General features: G+C 47.2%; 1 protein-coding gene across 1 annotated transcript; it reads left to right on the top strand.

The window, feature by feature from the left end:
* The first annotated feature begins 1,474 nt into the window (after window positions 1-1,474).
* On the top strand, window positions 1,475-11,694 carry sack1fb (scaffolding CK1 anchoring protein Fb). The gene is made up of 5 exons (XM_086210299.1): window positions 1,475-2,046; window positions 6,971-7,138; window positions 8,094-8,215; window positions 8,860-9,551; window positions 9,809-11,694. The coding sequence occupies exons 1-5, from the start codon at window positions 1,558-1,560 to the stop codon at window positions 9,853-9,855; spliced, it is 1,518 nt and encodes a 505-aa protein (XP_086066425.1). The 5' UTR covers window positions 1,475-1,557; the 3' UTR covers window positions 9,856-11,694.
* The last annotated feature ends 125 nt before the right edge of the window (window positions 11,695-11,819 follow it).

Here is an 11,819-nt window from a genome sequence, read left to right as displayed (position 1 = left end):
ATAAACCACAAAAGGTTATCAATTCAAAATCAAACTTCTCAACAAAATATGTTGTCCTAAAAACATCTCCACAACGTTAAACGGGTCACACCACTGCACTGTTTCGATTTTTTAATGTTTATTCACTGCGTGGTTGAAGCGCTCAGTCAGGGATTTTTGATCAAACTATAAAGAAGCAGGAGTTATCAGGAGAGGGGACGTTGGGAGGCTCGGGCGAGGGACAAACTGCCGCCTGTTCCCTCCCAGCGACGTCACGGTTAAGAGCCAAGCTCAACCCTGGCGATTTCACCGCCCGCAAAATGTCACCTGACAATGAAGACTAACTTGCTGGTTAGACGCACACGTGCAGGATGTCAGGTACCACCACGGAGAGCGTGGAGAACGACCATGATGACTGACATGAATCCTCACGGCCGTGCAGCTCCAAATTCCCCGTAGTTAACCTGCGCGAGACTCTGGGCGCTTTGGATCCTGTTTGATATGACGTGAACTAATATACAGGTTATTACTGCGACAAGATGAAGAAATCCACAAATACCACATCACTGTTGTAGGAGTAAAAAGCTGTGCCTATGACCTTTGACCTCCACAATGACGTCATCCTCTGGAGGTGTCCCTGAGATGTCACGTTAAAAAATAAAATCTGTTTGCACAAGAAAAATCAAGAGAAATATTTGACATTAGCCAGCATACATTTAACTAAGATTGAATGATAATCTGATGGGTTTGACACATGAATTTGTGTTAAAGTAAATAAAAAACAACCGAAAGAGATTTCTCTTAATCTTCTGAACCACAAACTCGACTGTGCAGATGTGTGAGAAGCACATTCACATGGTGACTTTTCCAAAAGGATTTCGAGCTCAAACTATTTTTCAAAAACTTTTCCAGACCTGGAAATTGCGATTTTCAAATTCTTTGACTTTTCCAGGGAGTTCCTGACTGTAAGAACCCAGGAAAAAGGAGAAGAAGAAAAAAGCCCTCAGTGACAAGAGTCTGCTGGTGGAAAACAGCACAAAGTTACAATAACCGTGAAAATATTAATCAAAGCACTTCAGTCACTAAAAATCTGACAAAATTCCAAATGCTGCTCCTCCACAAACGGGAATTTCACGAAAGCACGTGACACGTCCTGCTCTTTGCTCTGTTTATGGGGTTTGGATCAACAAAAGTGAAAGTATCTTTGTCATTTAAACGATTTGCTGCTTTCAGGTTCCAACTGAGAACTTGTTTTTCTGAGAGGTTGTGTGTTGTGTGTTGTTGTGTGTCCGGAGTGTAAAGATACGTGACGTGATCTTTAATTAAAACTTTGTTTTTTTAAGCGTGAAGTGAATGAATCATCAGGTTTGACTCAAGACTGATTGAAGAACCCTTGTTGCAGTTGAGTGCTGTTTTTTTCTTACTGTCCTTGAAGGCAGCATGGTGGTTTCCTCCCCCCGCCTCCTCCCCCCCCCGGTTCAACAGGTAAGAGAACTTTCCCAGTAGTTGGACGTGTCAGTCACGTCACTCTCCAGGTAGGACACGGCAGGTACCGCTGGATGAGAGAGAGCAGCAGCCATGGCCGAGTCCCAGCTCGTGTGCATGGAGGACGGACGCATCGGAACCAAAGTCCCGGAGACCAGACCGGAGTTCTACTACAGCGAGGAGCAGCGCGTCGCCATCGAGGAGCTGCTCAAGAACGGGGACGGTGCCTTCAAGACACGCCTCAAAGAAGACAAAATGAAAGACTTCCTGTCAGCCCGAGAGGTGAAACTCTTAATGAACACCTTTAAAGCGTATGACTCCGGGGATGACGTCAGCGGCGACAGCAACAACGCGTCATCCAGGTCCGAGCTGGGGGCGACCGGCACCGCCGCGGATTCCGGGGTTCATTCCACCTACTGGCCGCAGATGTCCGACACCGAGGTGCCGTCGTTGGACATCGGCTGGCCCAGCGGGGTGTTCTTCCGAGGGGTGACCCGGGTGTCAGTTCACACTCACCCGCCCAAAGACAACGGACCCCACATCAAGGAGGTGGTGCGCAGACTCATCCAGGAGGCCACCAAGGTGAGCGTGGATAAATCCTGACAAACTGAAATCTCCTGGACAAAAAACCACAGAGGAGGAAGTACACAGCTGATTTACTTAAAATACCCCTGCAAAATAGTACTCCACCACAGTTTATGTAATTCCACTAGAGAAGTATTTGATGTTGAGTTTACTTAGGGATCAGAGTAACAGTTACCCATGATGTTTGTGTATTCCACTAATCGGGTGTGAGTTCACCCCTGGAACCTTTGACCTCTGAAGGTCACGCTCCACTGATGTGTCCCCAGTCGTTCTACTCTTTGCCCTTGTGAAGTTGTCAGGTTTCACTTTTTGAAAGTGCTTCATGTCCATCGGGTCTCTCTCCTCCGTGGAGTAGAAGTACAATGTCCCCAAAAATACAAATCCTGAAGTAAAGGTACTTCAACATTTCACTGAAGCACTCTAAATATTAAGTTGCTTTCCACCTCTAGAAAAAAGCCCCTCACAATGTAAGTATAAAGGAGAGATTTTGTAGACTTTGAGTTGCAAAGATGTGTTAGAGAATTATTGAACGAGTGGATGAGTTGACAGTTGATAAAGAAACGGTAAGGAAAAAAATGAGGTTAAAGGCACTGTATGTGAGTTTGTTAGCTAGTTAGAGCCTCGTCACTCTCAAGGCTACGCTGACGCACTGTAGCGTGAAGGCGTGTCCTGTTGCCTGAGGTCACCACGCTGTCACAGGTCTGTCTGAAATACGCTGGGTCCATCCATCGTGATGTCAGCTGGGTGGAGCTGACCTCTTCTGTTGGTTCTGCACAGTCACAGCCAGGTTTGTGAGAGTTTGAGTTATTTTAAATACCGGGAGGACCTGTTGCCAAAGCAATATGGACCCATCCCACGGTCACATGGTCAGAATGATACCAGCAGCTGTTGCTAGGCAGAAAAGTGCAACGTGGTCAACTTTCAGAGAAATCGCCAGTGAGGAGCAGCAAACATCATCCAAGTGATGTCTGGCAGTGAAGACGATCCCGCAGAACAAAACAAGTCGGTCTCCTCAACTTTAATGGTCCACATAAAACCTTATGTTCTGTAATAATCTAAGAATCCAATGTAAAAATCTGATTGGGTTTGGGTTGAGAGGACCCACCAAGACGCTAACTTCCTGTTGGACTACAGAAATCTGTCATCCCTGTCGCATGTCGTTCTCAAACTCATCAAATCACTCAAGCCAGGAGAGGAAGGAGGGTTCGCCTGAAGAACGACCTCCTGGCGTTCACCCTTTTTCTCACTTGCTTTCACCACAATGCGCCCCGTTGTCATGGTGTTTCAGGCCCTGGCTGGCTGAGGGATTCACTCCTCCTCCCGCAGCTCCGGAGACCCTGAAGTCCTGAGCGTGTTTGAGTCGTCCGTCTCTGTGTTTACTCACAGAGCGCCACTGCTCAGCTGAGTCACCCCTTCCACCAGCTCACACTCAGACGACGCCAGCATGTGTCAGCTCCTCGCTCAGGCCTCTTAATCGGCTGTGCCTCGTGTCTGCTCCGTCAGTGTCCCGTCTGTGGGAGATCCCTACCCCATTCTGCCATTCTTCTGGTTTCAGGTCATTTCACACAAAAACTCAGGAGTTTTCAAAGTGATGACACAAGAGTACTTGCACTTTTCCTGTTGTATGTTCTTAATAATTCACTACAGGTTAATGTGTTTCATTTGAGTGTACTAAGCTACACCAAACCCCGCCCCACCAGTGTTGCATTCATCCGAGCTCCTCAGCTCCGTCACAGCTGCACCAGTGGTCTCGTCTGTTTTTAGGTCAAGTCAAAGTGTTTGTGGATTCCTGAGCTGTTGAATGAAGGCGAGGACTAAACCAGATGATTAGTTCAAGTTTGGAGATCAAGGTTTTGCTCTTGTTTGTCCTCAGTTTCCATGAGCTTCTAGATATTTGTGGCTGGTGTTTTCTGACTTTTGGTGTCACCAAGAGGTCGTGTTTGCGAGGTTAAGTCTCCTCATGCTGAGTCATTAACCGTGTCCTTATTAAGGGACTTAAATGTGCATTTTACTGTTCTGCGCAGTTTCCTTTTTAAGGAAACAGCATCATGAGCATAAACTACTTCAAATTTGCAAAAGATTTTCACTCAATTTCATTGGTTAGCAACCATAGTTTTCTTTTTCTACGTTGCCTATTACAGCCATCATAATGTCCCATATAGCGCCATCTTCTGACACAAATATGCGCTACGGAGTCATTTAAAGCCAAATGACACTTTCTGGGTGAAGTAATGCTCACAGTAACCCTCTCAGTAACGCTCTCATTAAACCTCTCAGTAATGCTCTCATTAAACCTCTCAGTAACCCACTCAGTAACGCTCTTAGTAACCTTCTCAGTAACGCTCGTAGTAACCTTCTCAGTAACGCTCTTCGTAGCCCTCTCAGTAACGCTCGTAGTAACCTTCTCAGTAACGCTCTTAGTAACCTTCTCAATAACGCTCTTCGTAGCCCTCTCAGTAACGCTCTTCGTAGCCCTCTCAGTAACGCTCTTAGTAACCTTCTCAGTAACGCTCTTCGTAGCCCTCTCAGTAACGCTCGTAGTAACCTTCTCAGTAACGCTCTTCGTAGCCCTCTCAGTAACCTCAGTAACGCTCGTAGTAACCTTCTCAGTAATGCTCGTAGTAACCTTCTCAGTAACGCTCGTAGTAACCTTCTCAGTAACGCTCGTAGTAACCTTCTCAGTAACGCTCTTCGTAGCCCTCTCAGTAACCTCAGTAACGCTCGTAGTAACCTTCTCAGTAACGCTCGTAGTAACCTTCTCAGTAACGCTCGTAGTAACCTTCTCAGTAACGCTCTTCGTAGCCCTCTCAGTAACGCTCTTCGTTACCTTCTCAGTAACGCTCTTCGTAGCCCTCTCAGTAACCTCAGTAACGCTCGTAGTAACCTTCTCAGTAACGCTCTTCGTAGCCCTCTCAGTAACGCTCTTCGTTACCTTCTCAGTAACGCTCTTCGTAGCCCTCTCAGTAACCTCAGTAACGCTCGTAGTAACCTTCTCAGTAACGCTCGTAGTAACCTTCTCAGTAACGCTCTGTAAATCTCAGCTGACTCAGGTTGGTTATCAGTGGAATTCAACAAACTCCCCTGCTTTGCTTCAGGAAAATACTAAACAGAGCAGATGCAGAGCAACCAGTTTTCCCAGCCCTGAACTTTTCATGTAGATGTATTACATCGCTCTTCACTTGTGTTTGTTTGAACACAGCAACATTCTGCAAGCCTCCACTTGTGTTTATGCGTGTGTGTGCGTGTGTATTGTTACCCTCCCAGGTCTGCTTAGCATTTCCCCTCATGACACAGGGGTTGCTAACAACTCTTCTTTTTTTCACTGACAGAGAAACATTTGTTATGAATTTTAAAAAAAACTACACACACACACACACACACACACACACACACACACACACACACACACACATTTCCATGACTTTACAGTGGAATAATGGCCCAATACACCCAAACCTCCTTCCACTGCCCCCACTGAACACGTTCCAACATCCCTCCATGCTTCAGAGTTTCCATCTCATTTCCATTTTCTGTGCTCCTTCGTCGTTCTTCGGGTTCAGTGTAACAAAGCCATGAAGAGAAATTGTTTTTATAAAGGTAATAAAGCACTATGTAATCTCAGGCCCCTCCCCCACGCCACTCCTTGGACAAACATCAGTGTTTACAGTGGTATGATTCACTTCACAGGTGGTTTAATTTTTTTTGCACCGACAGTTTTTGGCTCTGTGGAATTCCTTTATTTGATCAAAGCAAAGTGCAGATGTCTTCTAATCCCAATGTTCAGATGGAGGAAGAGGAGCGGGAGGAGGAAGTCATGGTGTGTTGGAGCAAGACAGAGACCCATTTAAGTTCTGAAACCCTCGCTGATGTCACGCCGTTGTTGTCCGGCTTGATCAAACACAGCAGAGACTATCCAACCGCTGCGGTGCCGGTTTGTGTCCTCGTGTGGCCCCACCTCCCTCCAAAGCACCCTCAGGGTTTTGGTGGCAAGAAGCTTCAGTTGGCAGATCAACTGTGTCAGCAGGGGCTTTTCTGCATAGATCGAGCTGAGATTCCTGCTGCCTTTGCCGGAAAATCTCTCTTTTTACATCAACTCTCTTTAAGATGCCAGTAAAAATTCACCAAGTTAAAGACTCAGTCAAACAATGTTAAAGATACCAGCCAATAGGTAACATCTGTTAGCATTTAGCTGAGGAACGGAGGAGTGTGTGTGTGTTGGTGTGTGTGAGGCGGTGATGAATAGAACTCACCTCCCATGGCGGTGATGGAAGGTTGCCAAGGCGAGTTCAGAGAAGGACGTGCGTCTCTGAAAGCCTGTTCACAGACCCAGATGTTGTCCTCTGTGAATGAAGGATTTATTGGCCGTCGTTGCATTCCGACGGAACGCTTCTACTTCAGCTGACGCAGATTTTCTACCTTTGGCGACAGCGGTTTAACTTCCCAGGTAACTGGGTGACCAGCTGCATGCTGGGTAAATCATTGAACGTGACGCTACTTAGCCAGTCAGGTTCCTCTGGAGCAGTTGTGGGAACACTTCAATATTTCAGTGGTAACGGATCCCTCCAACTATGAGAGATGTTACAGCTACGCTGAAGGATTGTGGGTAGTGTAGTAATTCTCTCTCAGATCATGAATACAACGTGTTCTTAAATCATGGTTGATGTCCTGGGAACGCGAGGCTGCTAACTCACCTGCTCACTGGTGGTGAGTCGACCTCCAACTGTGATCACATGACAGTCAATAATCCACTCCTCTAAGGACGCTATGACCAGGAATGTCTCTTCAGAATCAGACTGCATTCTATTCAAATGGTCATTCTCTGGAAATGATGTCATCACCTGTAGCTTCCTGCCAGCATTCAGAACCCCTTAGTTTCTCTGCTGTGACCTCCTGGAAGGACTCATCAACCTTTTCTCTCCAGGTGATCGCTATAGTGATGGACCTGCTCACTGACATCCAGATCCTGCAGGACCTGATGGACGCAGCCTGGCGTCGCTCTGTGCCTGTTTACATCTTGTTAGATAACCAAGGTGTGCCGCACTTCCTGGATATGTGTTCCAGACTGTCCATCGGGGCGCAGCACCTCCGGGTAAGATGACACCGCAGAGAAATATTGACAGAGATGTGATTTCCTTCAAGGGTTCCTGAAAGTGTTGTTAAAAGCTACGTTTCTGCTGGTTCCCCTGGAATGTCTCAAACCAACAGGCCGATGTGAGGCATCGATCAGGATTGTTTCTGTACTCGTACGATGGTTATGATTTGCTTTATTTGAGAGTAAAGCTGACTTGGTGCAGAGCTTGGTGGTGCAAATCAAAATGTAGCACATACATACAGACATGTGTTGACTGAGTTGCTATCATTCACAGGAGCAAGTACTTGAAAACTGTTTGCTTTTATCTCTCCAGGCCACTTAGCTTTCCTTCCTGCAGTAGGCAGCCTACAGGTCACACTGCTGACGCACGACTTCACCCCACACACGCGCGACCACGTCCAGTACCACAGAATTATTTTGAACTGATTCAGCTCTACTTCCTCTGATATCCAGTCCAGCTGTTTGAGTCGGCACCAGGCTGATATCCGGTCAGAGCATCGCGAGCTAAGATAGCGTTGGCACTGTGTTTCGCCAAGCTCTTCAGCTGTGTATCGTAAGTCTGGAAGTGCCATGTGACTGCTGACATATTCCACGAGCTGCTTCTCCTGCTGACCGCTTGCTCATGTGGGGTTGGAGAGCTCTGACACAGAGAGGTCTTCATGCTGATTGCTGTGCTCCAGAAGCTCCCCTGCCTGTGCGGGCGGCTTCACGTCCTGTAGCTGTTATCTCAGTCTTCCACGCAGTTACAGTCCCAGCACTCCACCGCTCCTCCCTCAGGAAAACAATGCAGTGAGTTCAGAGCGTTGTCACCCCTGGTCACGTGTGCGCAGCTTGACCCATGGTTCTGGTCTCTGCGAGTCATCTTCTAGTTTGAAAGTCAAATGAGCTGTTGTGTGCAGCTTCGGCGCACCGTCGCACTCACCACTGCTTTGTTGTGTCACCGTGTCTGCAGAACATCCGAGCCAGAGCACTGAAGGGAATCGGCTTCAGCCTGTCCTTCGGCAGGCTGCCTGGTTCGCTTTGTAACAAGTACATGCTGGTAGACGGGGACAAAGTGGTGTTTGGCTCCTACAGGTGAGGCATCACAGTGACCTTCTCCCTTCGGTCCGTCCCCCTGCGAACAGCCAGGAGCTGAGATGACCGTTATTCTGCACTGAAGCAAGAACAAGTAGTGATTAAAACCTCTGGATACTTCAGTTAAAATCTAGCAGGAGACGTGAGAGTCCAGCTTCAGTTGAACTTGAAAGATGAGAGCCCCGCTCCTCTCTCTGCTCTCAGCCACGCGTGATGTTGACTTTTTCCCTCCGTGTGTAGAATCTTAATATTTCTGACGTTGGTTAACCTCGCATAGATTTGACACATGGATTAACATGAATAGTCTCACTTTTTATTATAGACAATGATCGTTTGCATTGTTCTGTAATGACATCCATTCCAGACAAACCGGATCATAATATGCCGTCTGACCTGAAGTTGTCGTTGCTGTTCAGCTGAACGCTCTCGGCTCGATACCTTTAGTTGCTACTGATTGACAGGACTTGTACTACAACTTGGATCTGCTTTCCTGTGGCTGCTGTCCATCATTACTAGCTTGAGTTAGCAGCACAGGAATGAAGTTGTATCCTAAAAGTTGGCCTGTTCCTTTAAGCTTCAGAGAGGAAGAATACAACCTGAGGAACCTGACATCTGCTGTTGATCTCGTCTCTTCTCTGTCCCAGTTTCTCCTGGTGTACGTCTCGGTTGGATCGAAACATGATCACGGTGATGACGGGACCGGTGGTCGAGTTCTACGACCACGACTTCCGTGAGCTTTATGCAATCTCTGAGGAGCTCGATCTCTTCAAAGAGTTCCACGTCAAACCACCTGCCAAGGTGACCACCACGCTACGTTCCAAAGTTGGGCCCAAACGCCCGCCTCTACCTGCCACCACGTCCCGCTTCCAAGTTAGTTTGGGAGACTCACGGAAAGCCAACATCCAGGTGCCTGCACACAAGTACTACAATCCCAAATACTCCTTAGTATTTGGAGACGCCCTCCGTCCAACGGGATCTTTGCAGGAACCAGGACCTAAAAGAGGGTCCATTCTGGCTGAGGTCCAGGAGGAAATGGACCTTGGAAGGCCACAAGTGGCCAAGAGTGAGAAGATGGACTGGCTGAGATCGCAGCCCTCAGACACCCCAAGCGAAACCTTCAAGAGGCCTAACGGATTTGCGAAGGACAAAAAACAGCGAATCTCTTGGAGGCAAAAATTTTTCAAAAGAAAATCAACCAGTAAACTTTCCATTAATAGCCTGACAGCCAGCCCCTCCCCCACGGAACCCAGCCCGCCGGATGGAAGTGAGGACAACTTTGAGGTGATAGTGAAGACGACACAGAGGTTGAAGAACAACGCAGCACAAGACAATGAGAGTGAGTGGGTTTTTGTCTGAAGCCTGAATATCAATTATCTTAATTTTATTCTCTCTTGACTTCATCCCTGTGAATTACTCACCTGTCAAGTAAATAAAATATCTTTATTTCATTTTGACAAACCTGTTGTTATATGTTTATATAAGCTCATTTTCTAGAGGACGAGTTGTTTAAACTGTCTCTTTGGTTGGTGACGCTACGTCCTTCACGTCGTTCCAGGTTCCTCCCCTCACTTGTATTTCCTCTTTTATTCCCAGGTATGAAGAGTGGACGTCGACTGAAGGAGGGCTGCAGTGTGTCCTGAGGTCATCCGAGCCACGCATGGGAACGTTTCTTTAAAAAGGACCTCGTGAACGTTAAATTCACCTTTGATTGTGCAATATTGCTCGCGCTTTATCCAGCGCCGTAGGAGGAGACCCCGCGGGTGCACGTTCCTTCTGCAACTGACTCACGAAGGAGTTTTTATAGCTTTAGCGTCAAATTTTAAACCCCATCAATAATCTGTGATGGAGGGCAACGGTTTTCATTTTTCAGCAGTTTTTGTCTCCATGTTGTACATTGTCAGTTTCACCAAGCTCTCCTGGGGGTTGCTCCGCCCCCTCTCCAACGCCGTGGATGACCACGTGCTTCCTCTGTGACGTCTTTTCACATTTTCCCACTTGACAGCGATGGGTTACACACGGAAGATGTAGAGTGTCAGGCTCAGTCTTGTCCGACCAGGGGACAACAAGGGAACCAGGCCTGCAGCTCCGGTGTCCTGATGGACGCCGCTGTGACACGTGCTGGTGATCACGAGCGTCATGTTTGCTCAGACCATGAATGAATGTAAAGATGTTTACTGCACTTTCTTGCACCAGACATATGGGGTCACCATCTCTAGACTAAGTGTGACATCAGTGTTGATCGGGGGGTAGCAGCGCCGCATGGCTGGATTTGGCTCAGCGACAAAGATGATGACCCAAAACCTTTGTGTTGTTTTGCAGTGACGAATGAAGCGTGTGAATCAAGCCTGTTGTGAATTTGTTCTTTTTACGCTTTTATGAGGAGAAGTCCGCGTTTTACTGGAGAACTCAGCGGGACCGTGGCTGTGCTGAATTTCTCCTGGTGGCTCCACCCTGCGGCGATGAGGTGTGCAGGGTCGGGGGCCATTGTTAGTGTGGCATGCTGGACTGTCTTTCTTTATTCATTTATTACATGTTTTTGAACAAGGGTTGCCAAACGTGGCCCCTTAAGTTTTGGGATCTCGTGTTCATTGTGCCCAAAAAAATGTGTCATATTGAAAATGAGTAATTGGACTTGTAGAATTAGAGGACAGCTCCACCTAGTGGTGGGACACAGTGGTAGCCTACTGTGAGAACGGTGTGTGTCTCACAGGGGAACGTCAGGCCTGACGGGAACTGGAGGTTGAGCTGAGGCCCGTGGGTCTGAACGAGAGGGGGATGTGGTGCAACACTGAAAACAGGAAGTCATCGCTGCTGCAGGAAGAGGCATTTTCACGTGCGTGCAGCTTGACTTAGACATCAGAACGGCTCCGGCTCTGTCTCCACTCCCTCATTCATCTCTGTTTTAAGAAAATAAGGATGGAGCGATGAACCAAATCCAGTTGTAGGCTACGTTCAGGTTTCCTTCAAACGTCACCCAGGCGAACCTGCCCAGCCTCAGACTGTTAGCTGCTCGCGAGTGTAGCTGTGTGCTGTCACTGGCAACATAAACGACACTGTTAAAAGTATTGAACATGACTGTGGAATGTCTGAGAATCACAGGGAAACATCCAGTGTCATTTTGGATTTTGCCCTTGAGTACACGATGAAAACTGAATTTCTTCAGCTTTCAGGTTTCTTCATTTTCTTACAATTGAGTTTGAAAGTGTAACCACTTCCAGCGTCAGTGCAGACATTGGTTTGTTTGATCAAAATCAATCAAATCAATCCCGAACTGATAAAAATTTGGGTCCATGCAAAATGTTGTGATCAGATATGCTGAACGACAGGCTGGTGTTTGTTGCTTTCTCTGCTAAATTCATCCCGTTCAAGCTTTTCAGCGGTGGTCAGAAATTGTTCCAAAAAAAATGCAAAGCTCCACAGCAAATGTGCAGGGTGGATAAACCTGTTGAAAAAAAAGGTTTCTAGACCTCAAAATATAATAAAGTGAACCACAAAGGCGGGTCAGGTGCTTTCAGCCTTGAAGAAACGTGTGTAAGGATGTCAACCAACCACACACACACACACACACACACACACACACACACACACACACACACACACACAC

The sequence above is a fragment of the Aulostomus chinensis genome, chromosome 8, assembly GCF_037954235.1.
Source record: "Aulostomus chinensis isolate RoL2024-O1b breed Wild chromosome 8, RoL_Achi_v1.0, whole genome shotgun sequence".
Lineage (NCBI taxonomy): Eukaryota > Metazoa > Chordata > Actinopteri > Syngnathiformes > Aulostomidae > Aulostomus > Aulostomus chinensis.
Note: the sequence above shows the minus strand (reverse complement) of the source record. Positions and strands in the feature narration are given on the sequence as shown.